This window comes from Pistacia vera, unplaced genomic scaffold (genome assembly GCF_008641045.1).
Source record: "Pistacia vera cultivar Batoury unplaced genomic scaffold, PisVer_v2 Contig32, whole genome shotgun sequence".
NCBI lineage: Eukaryota > Viridiplantae > Streptophyta > Magnoliopsida > Sapindales > Anacardiaceae > Pistacia > Pistacia vera.
The window spans coordinates 41,014-67,572 of record NW_022196135.1 but is presented as its reverse complement, the minus strand read 5'-3'; the positions used below and the strand labels follow the sequence as shown (position 1 = coordinate 67,572).

At 35.0% G+C, this 26,559-nt stretch overlaps 4 protein-coding genes across 5 annotated transcripts; 2 read left to right on the top strand and 2 right to left on the bottom strand.

The window, feature by feature from the left end:
* The first annotated feature begins 1,625 nt into the window (after positions 1 to 1,625).
* On the top strand, positions 1,626 to 5,333 carry LOC116136821 (tetraspanin-18-like). The gene is made up of 6 exons (XM_031422494.1): positions 1,626 to 2,045; positions 2,481 to 2,580; positions 3,164 to 3,244; positions 3,341 to 3,445; positions 4,079 to 4,264; positions 4,890 to 5,333. The coding sequence occupies exons 1-6, from the start codon at positions 1,750 to 1,752 to the stop codon at positions 4,956 to 4,958; spliced, it is 837 nt and encodes a 278-aa protein (XP_031278354.1). The 5' UTR covers positions 1,626 to 1,749; the 3' UTR covers positions 4,959 to 5,333.
* Positions 5,334 to 8,070: 2,737 nt separating this feature from the next.
* LOC116136759 lies at positions 8,071 to 13,773 on the bottom strand. 2 transcript variants are annotated; one of them, XM_031422425.1, is made up of 6 exons: positions 13,583 to 13,773; positions 12,634 to 12,792; positions 11,903 to 11,976; positions 9,875 to 11,752; positions 9,016 to 9,166; positions 8,071 to 8,925 (listed from the first exon to the last, which is right to left on the bottom strand). In XM_031422425.1, the coding sequence occupies exons 1-6, from the start codon at positions 13,608 to 13,610 to the stop codon at positions 8,231 to 8,233; spliced, it is 2,985 nt and encodes a 994-aa protein (XP_031278285.1). In that variant the 5' UTR covers positions 13,611 to 13,773; the 3' UTR covers positions 8,071 to 8,230. The 2 variants fall into 2 exon arrangements, with proteins under 2 accessions (XP_031278285.1, XP_031278286.1); XM_031422426.1 differs by having other exon boundaries at positions 13,630 to 13,772.
* Positions 13,774 to 18,031: 4,258 nt separating this feature from the next.
* On the bottom strand, positions 18,032 to 21,426 carry LOC116136782. The gene is made up of 6 exons (XM_031422456.1): positions 21,311 to 21,426; positions 20,941 to 21,174; positions 20,073 to 20,168; positions 19,746 to 19,851; positions 19,294 to 19,351; positions 18,032 to 19,194 (listed from the first exon to the last, which is right to left on the bottom strand). The coding sequence occupies exons 1-6, from the start codon at positions 21,414 to 21,416 to the stop codon at positions 18,052 to 18,054; spliced, it is 1,743 nt and encodes a 580-aa protein (XP_031278316.1). The 5' UTR covers positions 21,417 to 21,426; the 3' UTR covers positions 18,032 to 18,051.
* Positions 21,427 to 24,595: 3,169 nt separating this feature from the next.
* On the top strand, positions 24,596 to 25,766 carry LOC116136778 (photosystem I reaction center subunit IV B, chloroplastic). The gene is made up of 3 exons (XM_031422452.1): positions 24,596 to 24,982; positions 25,384 to 25,449; positions 25,537 to 25,766. Exons 1-3 carry the CDS (start codon positions 24,725 to 24,727, stop codon positions 25,639 to 25,641), a joined length of 429 nt encoding a protein of 142 aa, XP_031278312.1. The 5' UTR covers positions 24,596 to 24,724; the 3' UTR covers positions 25,642 to 25,766.
* The last annotated feature ends 793 nt before the right edge of the window (positions 25,767 to 26,559 follow it).

Sequence of the window (26,559 nt, the reverse complement as noted above, 5' to 3'; positions counted from 1 at the left end):
AATTCAATGGGCTCTTGTTTTGTTAATAAGATGATTATCTAGATTGAAAGCCAAGTTAATAAAGAGGACAAAATCTTTTTATTCATTCATATCTCATTCAAATTTTGTCATTCTAGCTAATAAATACTTGTTTGAAAAGTCAAGAATTGTTGTTGCTACGTAAATTTTGTCTGGCTCCCACACACGCTCTTGACTTCAACAAACCAAGGCCGATTTACATATACCCACTCTTAACCATCGTGATACTAAATTCATACCTCAAGTTCTAAAAGCCACCAACGTCCTTCCACCCACCGTTGGTGTTTTGTTAATGAATTTGGTGCCAGACATAACTAAAGACAATGGAAAGATGAAATTGCCCCTAAATTATTTTGTTTCTGAGATAAAATATTGTGAAAATATGTTAAATGACTGATACAACCCTATTAAACCATAAACCGACTAAAAATTGAACAAAACCTTCTTTACAACTTCATCAACTCAGCATCTTACAAAAATTCAGTTATGTCTTTCTATTCAACAGAAATGCTTTTATCATACTAAGAAGGGTAATAAGATGTTCACAAATAATCTTAGAATTCACGATAAAAACAACAAAAACAAGTACAAAAATAACAAAAATTTCAACAAAATCGAACATAAGAGTGTTGGCAAAGGCCAACGGTGTGAAGAGAGAAGTTGCACGGCTTAGGCTTGAACTTGCATTGGCAAAACCAAGTGGTTACAGCCAAAATCCGATCTTGCTTGCATTGTCGCAGATGCGAAGCTCTGGCCAAATCTAGGCTTAGCTTTGCAGTAGCGAAGCCACATGGCTTAGGCTCGTTGACTGTTGATTAGTGTGGTTTGGAAATTTTTTTGGTTGTTTTTTCTTACCAAAAACGAATATAGGATTAGGGTTTGGTTACTTATTAAAGCTTATATATACGGGATAAAAAGATTTTTTAAGGTTTAATTTATTTGTGAGGGTTAAAAGACCAAAATGCCCTTTGACTTTTAAATTTAACATTCGAAATTGAAAACTGGGGGACCGTTGATGGTTTTAGGAATTTGGGGTATGCATTGTTGTTTTACGATAGTTAAGGTGGGTATATGAGAATCGGCCTCCTCCATCCAAAAGAGTATCCGAGTGGTCCGGCAGTAAACAATAAAAACGAAGAATAATATTGTACGTACTAACGGATTTTACTAATCAATATACTAATTTTTATTAAAATCATATATAATATTTATATTATGTATATAACATCCATATTATACATTAAGTTAGTATATCAGTTTGCACAATCCATTAGTACCCATAACATTATCCAAAACGAATAGGATAAGAGTAATGCTACACTTACATCACTCTTTTACATAATTTTCATTACATTATGATGTGACATATGTCACAACCACACAAATTTTTAATTATTTTAAATTTTTAATATTATAATAGAATTTGTATGGTTGTAGCATATGCTACATCATGATGTTTATAAAATGGTGTAAAAAAATAGTGTTAGTGTGGCATTACCGATAGGATAAACTTCCAACAAAAATTATCCGTTTTCAAAAAAACAGTTTTTTCCTCGCACGCAAAAGGTATAAATAAAAAAAGATTTAGTAAAAAAAAAAAAAAAAATGGAATCACCCAACAGATAAAGCCAAATCCTGAAAAGAGCGACATCATTTTAATTTTCGATCCACTTTCACAAAGAAATCGAGAAAGCTTAGGGTTAGGGTTTCGATTGAAAAAATAACGCAGAAATGCAACGAAATTGTTGTCATATTTCATTTGCTTTCATTCTGAAATTGCTAAATTACCTTCAAGCATTCATAGGAGTATCGATAATAATATACTCTTTATGGATGCTTGATCAATGGAATCATCATGTCCCCATTTATCCTCCTGCTCCTTCAGCTCCTTCTCCAGATATTTCTTCTTCTCTTTATATTTTTCTAGATGATCATCATCAGGTCACCACTCCTTTCAATCTCATGGTTTCCGGGTTTGATGACGAGTTAGGGTTTGGTTTGAATGCAATCAAGCTGCCCGCTCCCTGGTACTCTTTTAAGTTTTGAGTGTGGGTTTGTTTTAATTAAATTGGGTTTAATTCTGTTGTATTTAATGCTGTGATCATGACTTTTATGGTAACTTTATGTCACAATCTGATCGGATGCTGTAGTACTAATTATTGTGGAATATTGTCTTTAATTTTTTTTAAAGGAGTTCTGTAATTTGTTCTATTCAGGCCCATAAATTGTTTAAGCAAACACTAATGGTTTTAAGCAAACAATTTAATTATAATTTTGTGGATGATGGAGTTTTTTGCCTTGTTTTTATTATTATAATAATAATAAAACATTAGAGTTGCAGGATCAAGGGACCTTATGACTTGTAGATTATGCTGCAGCTTTGCTCGAATACATCTGTTGCATTTCAACTTTCTTATTGGAATTTAGAGTCTTTGTGACATGGTGCTTGTTTCTTTTGGCAGGTTCATATACTCTTTTATGGGAGTGGGCATTTTGTTGTGTTGCATTACTTTGATTGGTTGCATTGCAGCTGAAGCAATAAGTGGCTGTTGCCTTTGTTTTGTATCCTTCCTGAATGTAGCGCTGTCTATATTAATTTCAGCTTAAGCTGGTTTACAAATCAGTCTGCGATTGTTCAGATTAACTTTGATGTGAACTTATAGAACGGGTTGGGTTTTGTTTAAAATTTGGAAATGTTGTGAGTGTTTTTATTTTTTTATTTTTTTTTATTTTAAAAAAAAAATGGAAATGTAAGTTTATATATTTTACTGTGGTAGTAAAGAAGATGAGATAGAGAATTGAAACTTTATGTATGAGAATCCCGTAATAATAATAGACACTAGCAGTTTGTTGACAAACACAAGCCATTGCTTTGGTGAGCAAGTTACGTTAATGAGAACCAAACAATAAAAATAAAGATTTAAAACCTTATTTTCTTTTCCTTCTGGAGTTCATGTGGAATAGTTTAGAGATTTGGGATATCTGACAGTTACGAGTTTTCTTACTAGTAGCTTTGTACTTGATCAGGCAAATTGAAATTAAAAATTATAATCTGTCTTGCTAAAAAGCAAACTAAGGTTAGAATCTATCATCTCCATTTGATCCTGGTCTGTTTGGAATTTCCCTTAACCTCTTGAAATCTCAGTATGCTGTACTCAAAACCATGTTCATTCTACTAGAAGCAGCTCTGGTGGCATTTATTGCAATTGATCATCATTGGGAAAAGGTGATTCTCTTTACTATTGTGGTTAACATATGCCTGGCTCACTGATTTTTCATCCTGTTTTCTCATCTGTTTAATTGTTTGATGATTCCTTGACAGGATCTTCCATCTGACCCAACTGGAGAACTTGATAGCATCCGTTCTTTCATTGAAGATAATATTGGTATATGTAAATGGATTGGCATAACAGTGGTCATAATTCAGGTATTGTGTAGTTTATGATCTTTGAAAAAAAGGACTTGAATACTAAAACAATTTTGCGGATTGTTGCTCATTAATATCTTATCTGTTCATTTTTGGATTATGGTTATGATGGTTCTATTTTTTTTTTTTTCTTTTCAAGTGAGTAATGTCATTTTCGTTTATAGAGAAACATTTATTGCCTGTATTGAGAACTGGCACTAGAACAAGAAATCCTCTCTTGCAAGGAAGTGCTTGTTCATTTTGGCCACTTATTATCAGTAGGACACAAAAGATATCCTTCATGTCTCTTGAAGATCTGTTTATAGTTATATGGACCTATAAGAAGTAACAAGACTAAGAAAAAAACTGAAGTAATATGGACTAGCAGGGTTTTTATCATCCCAAAACTTGTTATTTTTGTCATATAATTTAATTGTTGCTGTTCTTCTTTTTTGTTATTCCTATAAACTCTGACGAAGAGGTCTATCCTTGAAGATTTTCCATTACAAGATCACATTTTTACTCTCTAATGAAAGGAATAACCATCAACCAGTGCTATCATGTATCATTTAACTGCTATATCTGCCTATATTTGTTCATCAATATACAAATTGTTCTCTCTAATATATCCTTTTATACCTTGTCGTATTTTAGGCACTTGCTCTACTACTAGCAATGGTTCTTAGAGCCATGGTTTCCACTCAAAGAACCAATTTTGATGAAGAGGATGATTATGAAAATGCAAGGGGTAGAACTTGGGAACCGCTCCTGAATTCTCAATCAAACCAAACATCTGGTTCAACTCACTCTGACATCTGGAGCTCACGGATAAGAGAAAAGGTATCTTGTTTAAAATTATTGGTCTCTCATAGGTTGACTGAAAAAATATATGCTCTAAACATTTTGAGGTAAAAAGTGAAAGTAGTAGGTCCTGACAAAAAGGTAAAAAAAGGCTAATAGATTAGTTATAGGAACTCTTCTTTTCCCTTTCCTTTTTCTCTTTGGCATGTGTATAACTTTCAAATGGAGCATGCACTATCTAATTCAGCTTGACAAATAAGTTTAGCATGTGAAGAGACTTCCTAAAGTAAGACTCACTCACGGTTCATTTGGTTATGTGACATGGTTGGTATCTGCTATATATCAGGATATTTTTTTGTGGCAGCAGTACAATCTTAGTTGGAATTGTCAATGAGTACCTTCTGAATAGAACAATGTGTGCAGTTCTGACCATGAAACAACTGATTGGTGATCAATTATTGCAACTATTGTTTCACTCTTCTCTCATTTCATTTTTATTGTAGGAGAGGATTGTTTTGCCTTTATGTTTTGTTTAATTAATCTTCATTCCATAACTTAGGTTTGACCTCCTTTTTTTTTTTTTTTTTTTTCTTTCTTGCTTGTATGATTTTATATGTTTATCCTTGCGTACAAATACTAAAATTCCCATATATTTTTTCTGCAGTATGGATTGAACAGTGGAGATAAATATTCTTTAGTAAATAACGCATCAGGAAGCATGAAATCCAAGTAATGAATCATATAAAGTTCTCCATCTCACAGAGCGTAGAAAAGCCGAGCAGTATGCCTTGCAAGCCATGTAATGGTTCTGGAGTATAAACCTGCTCCTAATTTTTTGTTTTTTCTGTATTCTATTTCTTGAGAAGTTGTTATGTATATAGGCTTTCAATGTGTTGACTGAGTGAGCAAATCCTGATCAAATGTGAAGTTACTCTGTAAACAAGCAAAGCTACTACCATTGTATAATATCGGTGTTCTGATGTGTTTCCAAACGAGTTATTAGGGATTTTTTTTTTTTCTCTGAAGTGCATGCCTTGGTAATTGATTTGCAACTTTTCTGTAATCTCTGCGAACAAATCTTCAAGTAAAATCTTAATCTTCTGTGTAATATTTATTTATGTAGATTTTGTCGGTTAAATTCAATATTGCAAAAACGAATATTGTTCTTATATGAGTGATTAAGTGGAGTGAGATCTCCATTCTCCATCACGTGTGGTATATAGATTTAATCTTTCAGTAATTCACGGATCCAGTGAGTAATAGTTTATAGAACCAATATAGATCGCCAAGCACGAGATGTATTGTTGTCCTTAACTGTAGTGGAGAGCCATAAATTCCACATGAGCTTTCAGGTTAACTAGCTCCTTTTGAGTTGATTCAGTTTCTGACACCTACTACCAGTACCATCTTTTTTTTATCCACTTGAGATGTCCATGGAGTGAGATATAATGTATCTTTTCTGCTTCTTGGAACTAACATTTCCATAATTGATGTTAAAACTCGAGGGAATTCCTTCTATGCATTGGGTTATCGAATCGAAAATTGGGTATGCCATTGTTCCAACAAATAGAACCAAATTATGGTTTCTCACGATTAGGCCATTGGGGCATAAAATTATTACTTACAGACAAGTTCTATCAATTAAATATTTATTCTTCATAAATTGATCTTGTGTCAGGTTTTATGACATTTCTTACTTGGGCATAATTTAATGATATTCATTTTTGAAAGATCAATATTTGCATAAGGTGAAATTCATAAAATTTCCAAAAGTAGTGAGGACCAAAAAAATAAGAATCTGTTTCTTAATTTATGAAAGAAAGGATGTGTCCATTCATTTTTAGGACCTGAGCATTCCAGTCCAGACTCACATTATTTAATAAGCTTATGGAGAAAATTGTATATATAAAATGAGTCACGAGATCCCTGACCTCCTTGAGTAAGAGTTACAATAGCAATTTTTGTGGCGGTAGTTGCTTTACCCTTACCACCCGCTTAAAAATGGGCCTTAATTCTGTTTCGTTTGAAGCTTTTAGAGCTATATTATAAGTATAATATTTTTCATATAATATTATAAAAAAAATGAATGATGATTTTTTTAAATTAAATAATTTTCACCTAATTATTTTATCATATCATGTTGTATAAAATATTATATGTATAAATTACCGTTTTAGAACAAGTTACGAGATCTCATTCATTTCACTTTTATCTGATTTATGTTTATGAAGTTCAACTAAGAGAAAATAAAAAATTTTTAACATATATCATATAATTATAATCGTAGTAAGGATAATATATACAAGACGGGTAATGTAATGAGCTCTGTAATTAGAAGAGAGTTGCCTAATAAATACAATTATATTATTTCTGTACGAGGAAACAAGGCGAAACAGTTTCCAAAGAAGAATAAACTATAAAGTAGGATTAATCATCTCCATCCAAAACTTAAATTCAATCAGCTTGTGCAAATTTGATGAGCATTTAAGGCATGAGTTTTTTTTTTTTTCTTTCAAGTCTTGAGAATCCATATCTAGTTAAGATGATTAGAAAAATGATTTCTTTTATCAACACGCTCCTCCTAGCTCTTTAAATTTATTTCCCACGTCCTCTCTCCATCATGCTTTTTATTAGGTGGTATGGGTCAAACAACTAAAGAATTAAGGAAATACTGCAAAATGGAATTATTTATTAAATTTAGAGCTTGTCCACGACATAAATGTTCTACTTATAGCAATGGCAGGCCATGTGTGAAGAGAGGGAATTGTTTAACATCATGACAATTTTCAAGATACGTCACTCCGATTATATGGATAGTCATACTATACCACTATATAAGCCACTAAATATATAATAAATTACAATGTAAATAATGTGTTGTGTCACGGTCGCTAGGGTTCAATAACATCACAACTAATATTCTGAATATGGACGGGACCGGTGCCGGTCAATTGAGGGAATCTATTGGCACACATATCCGAAAAGTGAGATATTTTGTTTCCATCCATGTCTTACTATCCCCATCAACAATTATGGTTACTCCATTACTCAAAAGAGCTGCCCACTCTATTTTATTAGGGAAAAGAAAGAATGAGATTACAATCTGAATCGCCTTGATGCTAAAGTGTTGATAATTTTGGGTGAGATTCTTGCGCAGTAACTAAGTATAGAGGCCTGGCAAAGTGGCAATAACATTACGAGAATAATAAAAGCTGTGCCTCAAAACTCGTGAAAGCTATGAAAGAGGGGAGCCAGTGGAAGAAGATAAGGGAGCCTCTTTTCCTATTGAATTAAAAAAAATCTGAAAAAAATTGAAATCGTGCTGTCCTCGACCCCATATCTATTAAAGTGCTTCATCTGAAAACAAATAATAGGTTCAATAAAAAAAGATTAAACAAAAGTATATTCACCTAATTAAGTTAGTGCAGCTTCTTTTTTTTACTGAAGTGAAGCCGAACCAATCTCTTCTATCAAATGTTGTGTAAGGGGTCAAGTCACGATTCATGCATCAAATAGAACCGAGGAATATAGAAAGATAAGAACATCTCATCCCTTTACAGCCAAAATTCTCATCAATAGTATGTAAAACCCAGAACTTTGTGTTTTAAAAGATATTGTTTGACACATAATTAGCCCATCATCATCTCCCATTTCAGTAGGAATACATAAACAACTAAGAACTGACATTTCCACTGGAACAAACACGGACCATAAGCACCAATTAATCATAATCACTCAATTTCTGATCAAGGGGGCAGTTACAACCAATGCTAAAATAACAATGACTAAACTATTTATATGTAACGTGATAATTTATGATAATGTTAGATAAATGCTGTTTGATGATAATGTTAAATAAATACTGATTGATTTAAACAAATATGGCAGGTAGGAGTAGTAGGCGAAGTAGGACCATCATTGTTGAAAATAAAATACATGAATTCACCCATCATTTAGACAAAGAGTTACAAAAAAAATAGACAAAAAGAAAAGCCTCATAACACACTACCTGTCTGTCAGATCTACCACAGCCTCATCCACAAGCTCTTCCCACAAATTCAACTCAATCTCCTTTCCCAAATTATCTATTTCTATTCTCATTTGCTCACCCCACCCTTTCCCTACAACCTCCTTTCTCACCACCTTCTCTACCACCAGGCTGTTGCCGTCCCCACCTTCACCACTAAACCACTCCTTCATCCAACCCCACACATGGTCCACCAGCATGGGTGATCCACTCTCTACCAGGGTGTTTTGAGCCCCACTACACGACACAGCCCTACTGCTCCTGTCTGACTCTGATCCATAACCTGTTATTTCAACCAATGCTGTATTCACACAGTCAAATACAAGCTTACGGTTTGATCTCCGTTGTCTTCGCTTTGCCTCGTGCACTGGCTCCTTCTCATTCAGGCTTGCATATTTGTCTCTCAATGATGGGTCCAATGGGCTTTCAGGCGAATGCCATCTGGCAAAAAATGTTTCAGATTGCATCTCACCATCCAGACCAGCTGCTGATAAGAGGGTTTGTACAAAGAACAGCCAGTCCTGCTCTTCCTCAGCCCCTGAGCCTGATGACGGATTCAGTGGATAGGGAGTGGCCGTCTCTGCACAAGAATCATCCCATGACAAGGTCCGGGCAATTGATTCTATAGGTGGTGATTTGTCAATTAAATTAGGCTTAAGAGGCACCACTGTTCCTGTTACCAATAACAAAAGAAAAGTTAGTGGGATAAGATATACAAGAATGATACAAACGAAACTTTCAGTAAAACTTTTTGGGAATATACCTCGGTGGTCTGGCTTGCTATTACCAGAAGACTCAGGAAATGTATTGTCATCCTCTTCAAATGGTGGCTCCAAAACTGAGATTGGACTTGGCTGGTCCTGATTCTCACTAACGTTCCCACGCATCAAAGGTTTGGATACAGACAACACCGCCTGCAAAATGACAAGACATTTCTTGATAAGTAATCAAATCACAAGATTCCAAGGGTTCAAAATTCAACTACAGATAAAATCATTTATGAAGTCATTGTGCACAGCCAACCCAAAAGCATGCATTCATTTTAACCATAGCTGATTCAATTTGAAGAACTTTGTGCTGAACACAAAGCAGCATGACCTAATAGGTTCATCATGAAAATGCTTCATCTTGTAAAGGCCAACTATCGCAACAAATAAAATTTGACGCAACTTATTCCATATATAACAATGACATCTGACATTGTTAGTTTAACAATAACAGACGTATTGCACCATTGAAAAGCATATTCCAAATTTCTGTGTTTACTTTTTCTTTGAAAAGCACACCCTTTCACATATCTTCAGCTTAAGAGGAAAAGGTAAAGACATGCATAGGCGTGTCCCAATCCGGTATGAATGAAATCATAAACATATGGTTGGAGGCAACAGATGGAAGCACAGAAGTTGCTGTTCACAAGAACCAATGGTATTATATGGTCAAAATACCACACAACTTCTATGTCTGCCAATACCGCTAAAATAAAAAGCTGACCAAACAATAAAAATAAAACAATTGGAGCCAACTTGTCTTACTATGCTTAACAACTGAAAGTTACAAGTAATCACCAACTACAAGCATATAAGACGAAATTATGAACAAACAATGAAAGATAATAAGCCTACCTCCCGAGAAGCTATGCTGCTCATGTCAGTTAAATCTGGAGAAGAAGTTTTGCTTGATGGATGCAGACCAGGAGAACACTCTCCAAGGCCATTAGTGTTAACACATTGAGATGTATCATTGCTAACCATTCCAGGAATATGTCCAATTGACCCTGGTGCTTCAGCAGTGACAGACTGAAATTCTTCTCCAGATTGTGATGCACCGGATTTTTCTTTAGTAGATTTTTTATTCCTTGAGAAAAATAAGCTCGAAACTCTCCCTTTTAGAAATGATTTTCCGCTCTTTGTCTTTGTCAGTTCCTTAGGAACTTGCTTTTGGCCAGCCTCAGGATCAGCCACTTCAACATTGAGCCTGGCACCATACACTGCGGAAGATACAGGAACAGATTTTGATCTCATAAGATTTTTAGGAGACTCACACATACCTTCTTCTTTATTCAAATTACTAGTTAAGCATGAAGTTGAGCCCCTCGGTTCTTGTTGATTCTTAATAACCTCCTCCTCGGATCTCACTGACTTCTTTGTATCAGAAAGAGCAAGCATCTCCCCCAATGTACTTGAGCTTCTCCGGACATGTCTCTGCTCCTGAGAGTTCCCATTCAACGCCATCATGGCCCATCTTTCAGAAAGTCGTTTCTTTGCCTCTCTGCATACTGATGACTCTGGAGAACATGATGCACGGCTGAAGGAGGAAGAAGAATATGGGCTACCAAACCTATTGATGTAATCCCATGAATGCCTAGAAGTTGGTGACATGGCTTCTGAATCACTTATATGTCCTGCTGCATACTCATTTTCTGATTTGTTAAATGAACTCTCATCACCGACATAGCCATTGGAAAACACAGAAGAAAGTAAAGTCTCATCCCTTCGGTGACCCATCAGAGTTTCACGCATCTTCCTTGTGATCTCCTCTGCCACTTCTCTTGATTCTTGCACCTCGTCATCTTCAGGTTCCTCATACAAGTCTTCACCATGTGATATTCTTGAGGGTGAGGAAGGCAAGGAAACTACAGCCTTGACTTCATGAGTCTTCCCAGGGCTAGGCTTCAATACCACTATTCTTGTAGATTGAGCAGGATGTTCATTAACTTTATGATTAGCATAAAGTGGAGAGTATCCAGGACTATTGCTTTCCCATCCAGTCGCTTGAACCACTTGGGCTGGCTTATTGGATTGTTTATCAATCAAGTTTCCTGATCCTGTAAATTTTTCATTATCAACCATCTTTGACGGTCTAAGAACAGTGATTCTTTTAGTCTCAGGAGGTGGTGCAATTGACTGCAAATCATACAGATGCTGAGAGAATAAGGAATTTGGTTCTTGAAGAAACCTAAGGAATAAATCTTTATTGGAACTTAAAACTTCCAATGCGTCCTGGAACTCCTTGGACTGGCGAAGTTTTTCGTCTGTGGCTAGACGTTTCGCTTCCATGAACTTTTGACGAACAAGAGCCATCTTTTTCTCACTTATAGTTTCATTATACCTTCCCTTCTGCATTGAATTATCTCTCGAATAACTTGCCTGTTGAGACTGCTGCCAGATTTCATACACATCCTTGCAATCATTCTGTTCTTGAAACCGATGAACTTCACTAGGCACTCTATTGTCTAGAAATCCATGATCTTGCTCCCAACATTCCAATGGTATCACCGAATGACTTGGAGAATGTCGCGAATAACCTTTTGAATGACTTCTTTGAGCAGCTGAACTAGGCTGATGTTGTGGAAGGGGATCGAGACCCATCAACTTGGCAACCACATTGGGCGGGTTATGCTTAGACACTACTTCTTTTGACATTTCTTGGGCTATAAGTGTTTTCATGGGTGTACCATTAGCTTTCTTGTTTGATGAAGTTCTCCTAAACTCAGAGACAACCTGCACACCGAATGAAATGCAACACAGATCAGGACAGTTTAGTATATTATATAATAATGCAAGTGTGAGCAAAACAGACAAGCTGTGCTTGGAATCTGCTTTCTCACAGTCATATAATTACAATTACCAAGAAGTAATCCTCAAACTTACCAGCTTATCCTCTATCTGATCTGCAAAAGGTGACATCCTAGCCACATCCGACCGACTTCTTGAGAGTGAAGCACCTGCCAATCAACCACCTCCATGTCAATAACATCTTGGATCAATATAATAATTTAAGAATGTACAACAAATTATACCATGAGATAAATAACAACCATGATGACCAAACGGGATAAAAATTGTCGAAAAGACAAGATTTTTTATGGGAAATATAATTTTGTAATCTCTCTGGTGGAGAAGCTATAAAGAGGTGGGTAAAGAAAAAGAGAGCAAATTAACTATCTGCATCAGGAGGCAGTGCGTAAAACGTAAGTAATATAAGCTTGATCCAAAATTATAAGCAAGAAGGAAAAACAATCAGAAGAAAGCTGAATTCTCTAATGTAATTCAAGTAATTTAAAAAGTTCTCTGACATGTGCAAGAGAAGTGAAAAAGAAAGAAATAAAAAAATTAAAAGTTCAGTAGTTGTATTTGGAAAATGGCATATAACATATTCTGAAAATAATACATAATCTAAAAGGGTTAAACAAAACGATTCATAAAAACAGCCAAACAATAACCATCACTCTCATGCATGATCCAGAAAGCATCAGATAAATGAAGTAGGATCAAGCAACAAATGCTTAAAAAACATCAGAGGCAGACATTTTCTCAAGGCAATAAAAGTCTAATCAACTATGGGAAAAAACGAAAATATAGTAGATAGAAAACGAAATCACCATCGTGATGTGGTTTATCAGTGAGCAGCCTGTTTCCAGGGACGCCAGTGCCCAAATCAAAAAGGTTGACCATTCGTCCCAGGCATCCTGCACCTGCGAACTGTTTATCTATATTTATATTCTGAGCTTTTCTACTCTGAATCCCATTCATTTTGACACCTGCGAGACACAATCTCAAGAAATCAAACCAAATGCAACAAACATACGAAAATAATCTTAACAGAAGTAACTAATGAAAGGGACCAAAACAGGCCGCTTCAGTTAAAAATAAATATTAAAAAAAAAAAAACCGCTTTAATTACCAAAACTCTAAGCTTCAAGTTTACCAAAAGGTGTTAAAACCAAAAAAAAAAAAATTAAAACAATAAGTGAAATCCTAAGTGACAAAAGGTGCAGCAATTTATAGAGAGAAGAAAGAGCTGGTAGTTCAAAGAAGAGAAGAAGCCAATCAATTGACAACAAAAGCCTTGATTCAAGTGAAAAAAGGAATGAAAGTATATTATACAGATATCGTCTTCACACTTCTGAGAACGAAAATTTAGTGACATTCTCAGATGATAAATCACATCAAGTGGTCACTATTGGCCTGAACAAACTCTTAACTAGCTCTCACTTCTACTTTATTACATCAATTATACTCTGATCAAAGTAATAAATCACCAACATTTCACAAAACCGCTTGTAAATCAGTATCAGATACTAATCAACGGCCGCATTTTTCAAGATTGCAAATCAAATGGCTGTAGATTAAAAAACACCAAAAAAAAAAAAAAAAAAAAAAACAATATGCTTGAAAAGAAATTGTGAAAAGGAAACAGCTTCCAAAAAGCTGCCATTAGAACAAAAAGCAAATCCACAGAGAGAAGAGAATTAGATTCGATTTGCAGTTCACAGAAGAGCGACAAAGACCAGCAGAAAGGTGGAAGTGAACTATTAAAAAATGGCACACTTTGAAACGGCACCGTTGCAGGGAACATTTCAGAGGGAGATGCCAACCTAGTGACAGTAAACTGACATTCCGGTGAAATGTGACCGGATATTCGCCGGAACCTGACGTCAGTTGAGAAGATCGGTGCCTCTATGTGAAGAGCGTATCTGCGTGTAAAGTGTCAACAAGAGAGAGCGAGAGAGAGCGTGTACGTTGAGTTTTGGCTTTAGCTTTCCGCTCTGCACCCACCGACTCTGTGCGGACTTGAAAATATTTTGTTTAATTGTGTTTCATTTATGAGTTTGGATTACGGAGAGAGAAGGATCGGATAATTTAATAATAACATAAAAAAGGGAAAATAATATCTATAGTAATCATTTAAAGAAATATCAATTTCATCCCTGTATTTAGGTATTATGTGTTGTATTAAGTAAGCATGGTTTTAGTCAGTAAGAGTAGTTATAAGTTTTCTTAAATTTAATTTTACCAAAACGGTAACACACCAATTGCCAGACTATGCTTTGTTTGGTCAAAGTATTTCAATTAAATAATTTAAAGAGTAAACAACTTATTCCCACACGAGGTTTAACGAAATCCTAAATTAATACCTTCTAGTTGCATTTATTCTAAATTCTCACTTTTAAAAGCTTAAACTAACACCGTTAGTGACTATTGAAAGTGATAAAAAACGGTGAATGAAGTCAGCAAGTAAATTTATGGGTTTCATAGAGGAGGTTGTGGGGAGTACAACGATGATTTCGAAAAGTGATTTTGGATTTTAGAATTGACCGAAAAAAGGCCAAAACTATCGGCTTTGAGACTACTAATATGAGCTTTTTTTTTGCTAACATGAACCCTTCTTGGCCAAAGAAAGCGTTGACATACTTTAAAATGCTAATGCATGTCTTGCTGCAGTAAAAAGTTGAGAATCTGTTAATAAAAGAAACGATCATACTTTAAAGGTGAGAATCTAAAATAAATGGAACTAGATGTATCAACATATGATAACGCTAAACCTCGGGTGGGGAATATGTCGTTTGCTCTAATTTAAATTAAAGAAGCTTTAATGAATATTAATCATTTTTTACCCTTGACAAAATAGTTATACTACAATAACTACACAATCATAAACCGCTTTTTATTTTTAATAATATAATTTTTAAGTCCAGTGGCTCGTTTGGTAGGTCACACGTTTAATCACCAAAACAGTTTGTGCAATGATTAATTAATGTTTTATATAAAGGAAAAATCTCCAAAAAAGTGAACATATTGAGTATATGAATATGTAACGCTACATATGTTACTTGATTCATTGTTGAAACTTAATAATTAAAAGGTCTCCAACTTTGAGGATACAGAAAAAATAAAAATCTCCCCAACTTTTCATTAGAATTCAAATTTAATTACCCGAGTAAACGTTGCACACATTCTTCTTACTTTATTTTATAGGTCAAAATAAGTGTTCAAATAATGTAAAATACTTATTACTGGCAAAAAGTGTATACGAGATGAATTATTAAATCAAAGACTTAATTTGAATTTTGAACATATACCTTAACATTATTGAGAACATCATTGAAATTGATTATAGAAAGTAAAACCAAAGTCAATTGTTTAATGGTGACAAGAGAAAAAGTCATTCATTCTTTTATTCCATTATAAAATAACATCACATTTATGCACGAAATCAAAAATTTCTCTAACTTTATTAATTTTCTTTAAATTATACCACCAACCCAAATACTAATAATAAATAAGCGAAACTTGTAATTTATTTTTCAGGCGCCGATCAAACGTCCACAACCACAACTACCCATCATGCAACAATTTATAATTTTTTTTAATTTATATTTTTATTAATAACACCTTGCCTTGTGGCTGTGGATAGACCAAACAATTATTAAATACACGATAGCTCTTGTACTTGCGATTTTTCTTTTATCAATATGAGCAGATTCTCTTCTTTCTATCGTTTTGTTTAGATGTTTTAGGCTTAAGACAAAAGGGCTCCGGTTCACGTCTCTAACAGAAAAGAAAAAAGTAAATGATTATTGACAAGAAAATAATACTATAAAAAGGGGTTTAATAAAACGACAAAGCGTGATGGTACTGTCAATTAATTAGTATTAATAAATTGAGAGATTAGGTCGTGATTAGGCAATTGGTTTAGTCAGAAAGTGAGGGTTTGGTTCACTAATTAAGTAATATAATTATAACTAGAAGTTTCGTCCCTTTCTGTGGCTGGCTGGACTCTCACTCAACCAACGCGGCTTTGACGGTGAAGTATTACTAGTATCATAATGGCGCAAAACAAACCATATTTGGCCCTTAAAATCAGAAGAAAATAAATATAAGGTATGTTCCAAATTAATTTAGAAGATCAGGAGAATCAAACACGTACAATGGTGGTCTATTAAGCTGACCCTAATGATATTGTTAAGTTAGTGATAGTGACCATATAACTCAAGCTACGATATTTTGGCACTAATGAAAGATAGAAAGGGCCTACAACGAACCACTTTGACCATAAACAACAGATGTTGTAGCCCATTATCGTAGCAGAATATGGGCAAGTGACGCCAATCTTTGTTCAGTTTTTCCCAAAATCCCAACCAAATAGTCCTCTCCTTTATTTACGAAAAATGATATAGTTACCAAAACTATATACCAAATTCACTCACCAACAAACGTAACACCATTATGATCATCGATTAATTATGATTTTTATTTTATAAAAAATAAAGATAATATCATATATGTCGGTGTATGAATTCAATATATGTTTTTCAATAACTATAACATTACTCTTTATTTACATATTCCCTTCTAATTATAGAAATTATATCTTTGAACTTGCCAGAAAGTCAAAGTTAGGAATTGAAGTGGAGAGAAGAAAGCGAGGGCCAACTTTGATTTCCTATTATTTTATATCATTTAATAATTTTAGGTCATGTTTGGTATGTGTAATTGTATAGTGTAAAAGTATATTTTATATGAATCGTATTCAATATACTAAAAAACAGGATGGAAGTGTTCATGTTGAGATAGCTAAAAGTCCCTATCAAATGAATTGACGTTAAGATAGTGGTAAATGGTAATACCCTATGACTTGTTAAGTTTAATTGAAGCAAAAAATCTTGATGGGGCAGCTCAACCATCCAACAAATCTTTCATCTTTTGTCAAAAGGACCATCTAGAGAGCACATGCACATGAAAACGACTTTAATGGTGTCACCTTTTTTATGCTCTAAATATTAATTTATCATATAGAATATTGGGTTACATCATATTCGTAAGAAAGTAACAAAATTTTAATATTATTTCAAAAAAAATTAAAAGGGACAGAATGCATCTTATCATCACAAGTAAAAGTGAAAGTAATTTTATTTTCATGGTCACGGGATGAACTTGTTGCTGCGCACTAATAATCCCCACAACATAATTCAATTTCTTACTTTATGTTCTACCAAAATGACAAAATTTAAATATATTAGATTTGACTGCTAGACGTGATTGATAGTTTTGTTTTATCATTGATTTCAATTAAAGATAATTTAAAAATAGTTCTTGTATTCTTTGAATTTAAATATGTATATTTATGTTTAGAGTTGGAAAAAATTATAAATGAAGTTAACTGAACACGAAAATGTCAAATCTTAAGCGAGTAAACAATGCATAAAATAATTTATTTATGTAGCAAATGAATTTGAGTTTAATTATTTAATATACAAGTTAAAATTTACTAAAATGAAGCTTATGCGTAAACCAAGAAAACCAACCAATTTTATTAGTAAAGACTAATTTATGGCGTTTTGGTAGTAACGAAAACATTGTAACAATTGATGGGGTGTCAAGTAGCGATTGGACTCAAGGGAAAGCGAACATTTTGTTGTACCATGGAGAAATTAAAAATACCGGACTCCGAACGTCAACATGCACATGCTCTGTCGCCTAAGTGCAATTACAGCAACAACCAAACCAATATTATGTCATCATACCCTTTAAAAAAGGGTATTAATAGTGAAACGGATAATGGGGAATAAGATTCGTTAAGAAAAGTGAACAAGGTTTTCAACTTTAGTTTTGATGCACGACCATGATTGGCGAAGTGGACCACAACGTTGCAAGGACAAGGAGTAGCCCAGTGGAAGTCTGAGTACGATCCTATAGGTAGTTGAAGATTATGAAACAACCATAAATGAGGCATTAGATGAAGGGCTATATAACAATGGCAAGAAATAACATTCTGTTCACCAAAGAATTCCCCATTTTTATTATCGCATTGAAAATTCTAGCTACTCATGACAGCTTATAACAAGAGTGGAAGGGCATTGTTTTATTTGCAAAACACGGCATTTCAACTTTTAAATGAAGCAAATGGAAGCATCACATGTATTTAACCTCAATATCTTCAAGACATATATCTCCTTAGGTTTCATCCCAGCTTGATTTATCAAGGGGCAAATGGGATGCTTTTTGTTTGTCCAGGGTCATCTGAAAAAGAAAGATGACCAGTCACATATGTCAACTATATTTTTCCTAATATGATTAAGCACTCCCATGTGACTCAAACTATTAAATTCCAGGAAATTCTCGTACTTGTCCTCATCGAGGAAGTGTGAAAATATGCTTTCCTTTTGGTGACCCTGAACAGCAGCATCAATGGACGAATAATGCATATTTGAGGAACCTTTGATCGATAAGCAATTCCTTCCTAAACAAAAATCAACTTCAGAGGACAGGTGAGCTTCTGTACCAGGATCCCGATGCCTCTCAATGGAAACCTCCCTTGGAAACCAGTGATGATTTCGAGGAGAAAGGGGGGTCCTGCTACCTTTGTATGTGGTGTAATGATTGAAATCTTCAGCTACACAAAGGTTGTTTGGCGCGTGTGATAATGCCAAAGAATAACGGTTCAAATCTTCCGCTGTATCTTCCTCGTGATCCTCTAAAAATTTACTTCCAAACTCATGTTTGCCATAGCTGGTTGAAGAGGAATGTGGTAATGCATAAAAGTTTGGAGGATACTTGCAAATTACGGAGGACACACAAAGCTCACTAGCATCAAGTAACTCATATCCTTCATCCAGATTCCGGTCATGATTTTTACCCCATGGAGTTGAAGCTGTTGAATAAGTGACCAACTCTGTATTTTTGGAATTAACCGCAGAACATCTTTCTTTTGTCACGTTTGGGAAATCCCATCCAAGCAGCAGAGGGTGTTTCTCTCTTCCAAACAACGAACCATCTAAATACTGGAAATCATCCAGCTCTTTGACACAAATAGGAGGAAGATATCCATCATTTTTGGAAGGAGAACTAAAAGCAGAACTGCCATCGATCCACGGAATTGTATTTCTTATTCCTCCCAATTCATGGCTAGTTTCCCTTAGATTGTAATCAAGAAGCGTGTTGTGACCATGACAGGTTCTAGAATCAGAATTTGTAAGAGCTGTGTCTCTCGATCTGTCCATCCAACAAGTTAACATTCCATCTTGCAAGCATGGGTCACATTCAATGTCTGTAATGTTTCTTGTGGACATGTAATGAGGCTTCTCTAAGTGAATATTTGAATGAGGCCAAGAAAGTAAAGTATTGCTCTCCCCTTGCACAGACTCTGGAATCTTGAAACTCTGGAGGAGAAATTAAATTTGCTATGTAATTCAAGGTTAAAACAAAAAAAAAAAGAATTCTATTTAAAAACAGAAAAGGATATTAAAGGGAGCATATACATATTCTTCATTGATCTGTGGGAACAGCCGACTGAGGAGCACAGAAACAAAATCATACCTGAGAAAAATTTCATGAAGTCCACGATATAATGCAAAAACCACAAGAAAACTTATCAACAATAGTGTGCCTAACCCTTTTGAACAGAGTTCTCTGATTTCAGGAAACGAAGTATCTGTAACCCACTGATGTAGCTTCTGTCTCTTTCTGGAAAAGAGATCTTCTTGCTGATTCCGAATTCCTGGAAAGTTGATATCACATGACCATGTATCACAATACAATGCTTTAACATTCTCAGTTTGATGAATAGGAAAATGGGGCATCAAAAGAAATTCAGAAACGGTTTTTCCTGTTACTACAGTGTCTTATAAGTAGCATTCAGATTTTTTATTTTTATTTTCTTCCGTCTACTTGGCTNACTACAAGAAAACTTATCAACAATAGTGTGCCTAACCCTTTTGAACAGAGTTCTCTGATTTCAGGAAACGAAGTATCTGTAACCCACTGATGTAGCTTCTGTCTCTTTCTGGAAAAGAGATCTTCTTGCTGATTCCGAATTCCTGGAAAGTTGATATCACAATACAATGCTTTAACATTCTCAGTTTGATGAATAGGAAAATGGGGCATCAAAAGAAATTCAGAAACGGTTTTTCCTGTTACTACAGTGTCTTATAAGTAGCATTCAGATTTTTTATTTTTATTTTCTTCCGTCTACTTGGCTAATTGGCTTCCAGAATGAGAGAAAAAAAGAATGGCTGATATTCCATAAACCGAAAAGTACCCTGAGGTCTCCCAGCTATGCTATATTCCTCCATGCTTTTCCTTGTACTGCATATATCCCCAAAATCTGTAGCAGCTCTCTTCACATGAACCTTAACTAACAAAAAAGACAAATGGAGAATTACTTGCAGGAACAAAAATTTGAAGTTTAGCCTTCATATCTGGATGACAGAGTTTCAGCTTAAATTGGAAACATTACCTAAATGGATTTAAAATAATTTAAATAGTGAAATGCAAATAATTAATGTTTTCATCATTTTACAACACAACATAAACAACCAAATATTCAACTTCATGAAGCAAACAATCATTATACTGATGAGGATATAGGGTAATATGTAATATGTAATGTAAATGTAATCTATAAACGGAGCTTATTAACTGAATTAACAACATGGCAAAAGTGGACTGATTATTAATATTTAGCAGAATTCTGGGAAGGGCTTGAGAACACCAATTAGTTCATCAGTAAATAAGTTCTCGGAATATTCCATTTATACATATATCTTCTATGTGCCGCAACATTATAATAGAGTAGCCAATGCTATGAACAAGAGAATGCATCATTCAGACTGGCAAAATAGCACATTTAACTTGTTTATTAAAAACAAGAATGGTTGCCAAAATCTTATATCTCATTATACATAAAATGCAGGTAGATTCCGTTTCTGTTTCTTTTAGGACCCTTGGTATCAAGAGACTCCTATGAAATAAATATGAAAAGAAAAGTAAAATAAGGGGAAGCACGGGTTTGGCAATCTTTCATATGCTATCGTAGAGCAATATGTGCAATACATGAGAAAATCGAGTAACTTAAAGAAAATTAAACACAAAATTTGAAATTTTAATTCCAAGCGCTGAATGTGTACCAACAGGTGAGAGGAATAAGCCTGGATTAAGACATGGTACGTCTTCAACTGGCAATCTGAAGTCATTGAAGTTATTCTTGATCGCGCCACCCCACTCCGCATTAGAGTGGTCACTTAAACTCAACAATTTCGATCCCATTTCCTCCTTATCCAATGCACGAGAATGCGATCTGTGGCCTGCATTTGTCTTTAATTTTTTAAAAAATGCGTACTCCGAAGTTTTAGGCTCACCAGCTGCATAAAACACCAAATTTAAAGCCATAACCAAGATGATCAATCAAATTCACTTCTCAGAGTGCAAAAAAAGAATCTGGCGAATGAATTTCAATATAAAGAATTCAAAAAGATGCGAGAGAAGTATAAGTGAAACCTTTTGCAGAACTGAATTGTTTCTCGGAGCTCCGGATTTCGGCGGTAAATGAGGTTCGAATCGGTGGTGAATCTTTAGGGTTAGTTCGGGAATTTTTTCTTTTCATTGTTTGAATTTTATGCAGTTGGATTTTGGTTTTCTGGAGTTGAGAAACAGTAAGAGTCTAAGAGACGCTATCGAGTGGGTGATATTTAGGCGCCAAAATGCCACGCGTGACAGAGGGTCCGGGGTGAGTGCCTGAGTGGGCATATTACTCAAATCTGGGCTTATAAAAGCGTAGTCTGGATTTCCTGTGGCTACTCTCAAAGCCCTAAGGCCTCTAACCCTACCGGGCCAACAAAAAAAGTGGTGCCCTAACTGAAGCCCATATTTGATTTTTTTCTTAATTTACTTCCGTTTTCATGCTTATATTGCTTTTCATTCTTCATCTTTGTTTATATTAAATTGAGTGAACAACATATTCCCACCCAAGGTTTTGTGAAATCCCAAGTTAATACCCTTAGTTGTATTTATTCCAGATTTTCACCCTAAATTAACATCATTAGTGATTGACTGACTGTTGGAGGTGGTCAGAAACAGTAAGTGAGGTCGGCAAGTGAATGTATGAAATTTATAGAAGAGGTTGTGAGGAGTTCAACGGTTATCTCAGAAGTGATTTTAGACTTCGGAGTCGGTGGAAAAAAGCAAAAAACAACCGGCTTGAGCACTGCTAACATGAGCTGCTTTTTGCTAACATGAACTCATCTTCTATTCTTCTGCCAAAGAAGCGTCGACACATTTTGGCATGCTAATGTGTGCTGCACTACAATGAAAAATTGTTAATCTGTTAAAATAAAGAAAACAATGTTATTTTAAGGGTGTGAATTTAGAATAAATATAATCAAGGGGTCAACTTAGGATTTCGCTTAACCTCGGGTGAAAATATGTCGATTACTTTGCTCTATTAAATTTATATTAGACAAAGAAGCAATTTCATTTTACATAACCCTACCCAAAAAAAAAAAAAAAAAACACTAAATAGATGTTGTATGGACAAGAGAACAATGATAATAAATTGAGTGAAGATAGTTTGTCGACGGTTATTCATGATCATTTGATTACTGANTCCATTTATACATATATCTTCTATGTGCCGCAACATTATAATAGAGTAGCCAATCCTATGAACAAGAGAATGCATCATGCAGACCGGCAAAATAGCACATTTAACTTGTTTATTAGAAACAAGAATGGGTGCCAAAATCTTATATCTCATTATACATAACATGCAGGTAGATTCCGTTTCTGTTTCTTTTAGGACACTTGGTGTCAAGAGACTCCTATGAAATAAATATGAAAAGAAAAGTAAAATAAGGGGAAGCACGGGTTTGGCAATCTTTCATATGCTATCGTAGAGCAATATGTGCAATACATGAGAAAATCGAGTAACTTAAAGAAAATTAAACACAAAATTTGAAATTTTAATTCCAAGCGCTGAATGTGTACCAACAGGTGAGAGGAATAAGCCTGGATTAAGACATGGTACGTCTTCAACTGGCAATCTGAAGTCATTGAAGTTATTCTTGATCGCGCCACCCCACTCCGCATTAGAGTGGTCACTTAAACTCAACAATTTCGATCCCATTTCCTCCTTATCCAATGCACGAGAATGCGATCTGTGGCCTGCATTTGTCTTTAATTTTTTAAAAAATGCGTACTCCGAAGTTTTAGGCTCACCAGCTGCATAAAACACCAAATTTAAAGCCATAACCAAGATGATCAATCAAATTCACTTCTCAGAGTGCAAAAAAAGAATCTGGCGAATGAATTTCAATATAAAGAATTCAAAAAGATGCGAGAGAAGTATAAGTGAAACCTTTTGCAGAACTGAATTGTTTCTCGGAGCTCCGGATTTCGGCGGTAAATGAGGTTCGAATCGGTGGTGAATCTTTAGGGTTAGTTCGGGAATTTTTTCTTTTCATTGTTTGAATTTTATGCAGTTGGATTTTGGTTTTCTGGAGTTGAGAAACAGTAAGAGTCTAAGAGACGCTATCGAGTGGGTGATATTTAGGCGCCAAAATGCCACGCGTGACAGAGGGTCCGGGGTGAGTGCCTGAGTGGGCATATTACTCAAATCTGGGCTTATAAAAGCGTAGTCTGGATTTCCTGTGGCTACTCTCAAAGCCCTAAGGCCTCTAACCCTACCGGGCCAACAAAAAAAGTGGTGCCCTAACTGAAGCCCATATTTGATTTTTTTCTTAATTTACTTCCGTTTTCATATTTATATTGCTTTTCATTCTTCATCTTTGTTTATATTAAATTGAGTGAACAACATATTCCCACCCAAGGTTTTGTGAAATCCCTAGTTAATACCCTTAGTTGTATTTATTCCAGATTTTCACCCTAAATTAACATCATTAGTGATTGACTGACTGTTGGAGGTGGTCAGAAACAGTAAGTGAGGTCGGCAAGTGAATGTATGAAATTTATAGAAGAGGTTGTGAGGAGTTCAACGGTTATCTCAGAAGTGATTTTAGACTTCGGAGTCGGTGGAAAAAAGCAAAAAACAACCGGCTTGAGCACTGCTAACATGAGCTGCTTTTTGCTAACATGAACTCATCTTCTATTCTTCTGCCAAAGAAGCGTCGACACATTTTGGCATGCTAATGTGTGCTGCACTACAATGAAAAATTGTTAATCTGTTAAAATAAAGAAAACAACCTTACTTTAAGGGTGAAAATTAGAATAAATATAATCAGGGAGTCAACTTGGGATTTCGCTTAACCTCGGGTGAAAATATGTCTCTTACTTTGCTCTATTAAATTTATATTAGACAAAGAAGCAATTTCATTTTACATAACCCTACCCAAAAAAAAAAAAAAAAAACACTAAATAGATGTTGTATGGACAAGACAACAATGATAATAAATTGAGTGAAGATAGTTTATGGACGGTTATTCATGATCATTTGATTACTGATACAATTGATACTCCAAAGTTCAACGCATCCTTGAAAAATGACATTAATTTTTTTAAAATGGATGATCACATATATAATTGGGAAATTATTTTTACCCGGAGTTGACAGAGATTTTCATTTGCCCATAAAAGAGGAGGGTTAACTGCTAATAGATTCTGAATGTGGATCGTGTACAATATACTAAGTGAGCCCACTTCGCAAATCTAGAGTAGAGTGACTTGTAATCACATTACCCAAACAAAAAGGATATGGTGCAGAGGTGGCAACACCCTAGTGGAGGAAACGATTTATTCCACTTTCAAAGATCAGATAATTCTCCCCTCCAAAACACACAAAATTTTAGTTAATTTCAAGCCTCTCAAACTTTGTTATTGTCCATACCTTATTCTTCTACTTTCTGCAATTCTTCATCAATTAAACGCACATACTCAGAGACACAGAGGCATAGTAATACTATGGCTAGCTGCAACATGGCTTCAGCTGCTTCTGGGTTTTTGCTGACACACAGTGTTTCCACCAATGCAAACTCAGCTTCTAGGAGTAGTATGGTGTTTTTCCCTTCAAAGAACACCACCACCAACAACAACAGTTCAAGGCTTGTCGTAAGAGCGGCTGAAGAGGGAGCTGCCCCGCCAACCACCACCGCTGCCCCCGCTCAGGGTGAAGCTCCGAAGCCCAAGCCACCTCCAATTGGACCCAAGAGAGGCACTAAGGTGAGTCACAACTATCGCAAACTACACATGCCTGGAAACTAGTCTACACCCTCTTGGCTTTACAAGGATTCCTATATGAATGATTTGGCTTTATGATTTTTGTGTTACTCTTTTGATAGTAGAAGTGTACAGATCATGATAATAAGTTAAAAATTACAGTGTAGATTAATAATGCTAGAGATGACGTACAACAATCTTGAGAAGTTGATTGTAAGCACAACAATAGCACGTAGAAACTAGCTTTTATGTATAGGTGATTATAGAAGTATAATTGATAGTACTTCAGTTTCAGCTTTCAAGCCATACAATTAACGAAGAATAGGTTTGAAAATGTTACAGTTTCTGTTCATATATGGACCTGGTACAGCAATCTAATTGTTATTAAACATTTCAATCAACAGGTGAAGATTCTGAGGAGGGAGTCTTACTGGTACAATGGAATTGGGTCTGTTGTGGCTGTTGACCAGGTCAGATTTCTCTTTATGTTTCTCTTTCTCAACTCAAGCATTCCATTCATTGTATGGGTTTCTAAAGCCTGCCTGTATTTTGTGCAGGATCCCAAGAGTCGTTACCCAGTTGTGGTTCGATTCAACAAGGTCAATTATGCAAATGTATCCACAAACAACTACGCATTGGATGAGATCGAAGAAGTTAAATGAGTTAATAATAGCTGTGTAATTTTGATTTTCACATTATTCCCCTCCTAGCTTAAGCTTTTGTGTGTGTATATTATATTCTCCCAGTGAATTCTTCTTGTCTTCTTCATCTAATCATGTTTATGCTAGTATCTGAACAAAAACATGTCCACAACATACACCATTATGACAATCATTCTAAATCCATCGTTACATCAATACATCACTATCATATCCATCATCAAGCGAGATCAGCAAGAAGTTTTCAATTTCTTTTGATCACGCCATACTGAGAAGGCATTTACAAGTGTTTTGGGCGAAGTGCCTTAAAGTAAAACGATTTTCAGCCATAACACCTGAAGCAAGTTAAAAGAGTGTTTCTAGGGAATTTGTCAAGCAAAAATACTTTTTGCCAAAAGTGTCTGCAATACATTTTGTTTTTTTTTCCTTTTTTGTTAATATCAATTATTTTCTTAAGAATCAACGTGAAGTGGTTTTCTGTTTTTGAAAAGTGTTTCTGCTTTTATCTGAATCAAAGACTATAAACAAGCAAGATTGCATTTAAGACTATCTGAAAGTGGTTTTGATCCTAAGTAACTCACTTCCATCTATCTTTGATGAATCAAGAAATGAGAAATAACATCTGAGAAAACAGTTGGACAGTATATCTAAAGAAAATTCATGAATGGATATAGGAGCTTCTACCAAGTCTATAAAGTGATATTGTATGGTAGTACATTTAAACATCTTCAGAACTTCAGGTAGAAATTACACTGAAGCACTGTCTATAAAGAAATATATGGTAATACATTGAAACAGCGACAGAGCTTTAGGTACAAATTATCCCAAGTAACACACTCCCTCTCTTGCATATTTTAAGCAATTAATCACATTCCATACCTCCTTCCAGGATATTAATTTCATTGAAATCAAGATACTGTC

Bases quoted from the DNA above. Each gene is read 5' to 3' on its own strand.
- LOC116136821 (XM_031422494.1), top strand. From the start codon at position 1,750: ATGCAACGAAATTGTTGTCATATTTCATTTGCTTTCATTCTGAAATTG. The intron at 2,581-3,163 runs GTATCCTTCCTG...TTGAAATCTCAG, and splicing joins GTGGCTGTTGCCTTTGTTTT to TATGCTGTACTCAAAACCAT. The intron at 4,265-4,889 runs GTATCTTGTTTA...TTTTTTCTGCAG, and splicing joins GCTCACGGATAAGAGAAAAG to TATGGATTGAACAGTGGAGA.
- LOC116136759 (XM_031422425.1), bottom strand. From the start codon at position 13,610: ATGTTCCCTGCAACGGTGCCGTTTCAAA. The intron at 11,753-11,902 runs GTAAGTTTGAGG...TTCGGTGTGCAG, and splicing joins ATCAGATAGAGGATAAGCTG to GTTGTCTCTGAGTTTAGGAG. The intron at 9,167-9,874 runs GTAGGCTTATTA...GTCATTTTGCAG, and splicing joins GCAGCATAGCTTCTCGGGAG to GCGGTGTTGTCTGTATCCAA.
- LOC116136782 (XM_031422456.1), bottom strand. From the start codon at position 21,416: ATGAAAAGAAAAAATTCCCGAACTAACCCTAAAGATTCACCACCGATT. The intron at 20,169-20,940 runs GTACACATTCAG...CTTTTTTGTTAG, and splicing joins CTTATTCCTCTCACCTGTTG to TTAAGGTTCATGTGAAGAGA. The intron at 19,195-19,293 runs GTATATGCTCCC...TTTCTCCTCCAG, and splicing joins CACAGATCAATGAAGAATAT to AGTTTCAAGATTCCAGAGTC.
- LOC116136778 (XM_031422452.1), top strand. From the start codon at position 24,725: ATGGCTAGCTGCAACATGGCTTCAGCTGCTTCTGGGTTTTTGCTGACA. The intron at 24,983-25,383 runs GTGAGTCACAAC...TTCAATCAACAG, and splicing joins GACCCAAGAGAGGCACTAAG to GTGAAGATTCTGAGGAGGGA. The intron at 25,450-25,536 runs GTCAGATTTCTC...TATTTTGTGCAG, and splicing joins CTGTTGTGGCTGTTGACCAG to GATCCCAAGAGTCGTTACCC.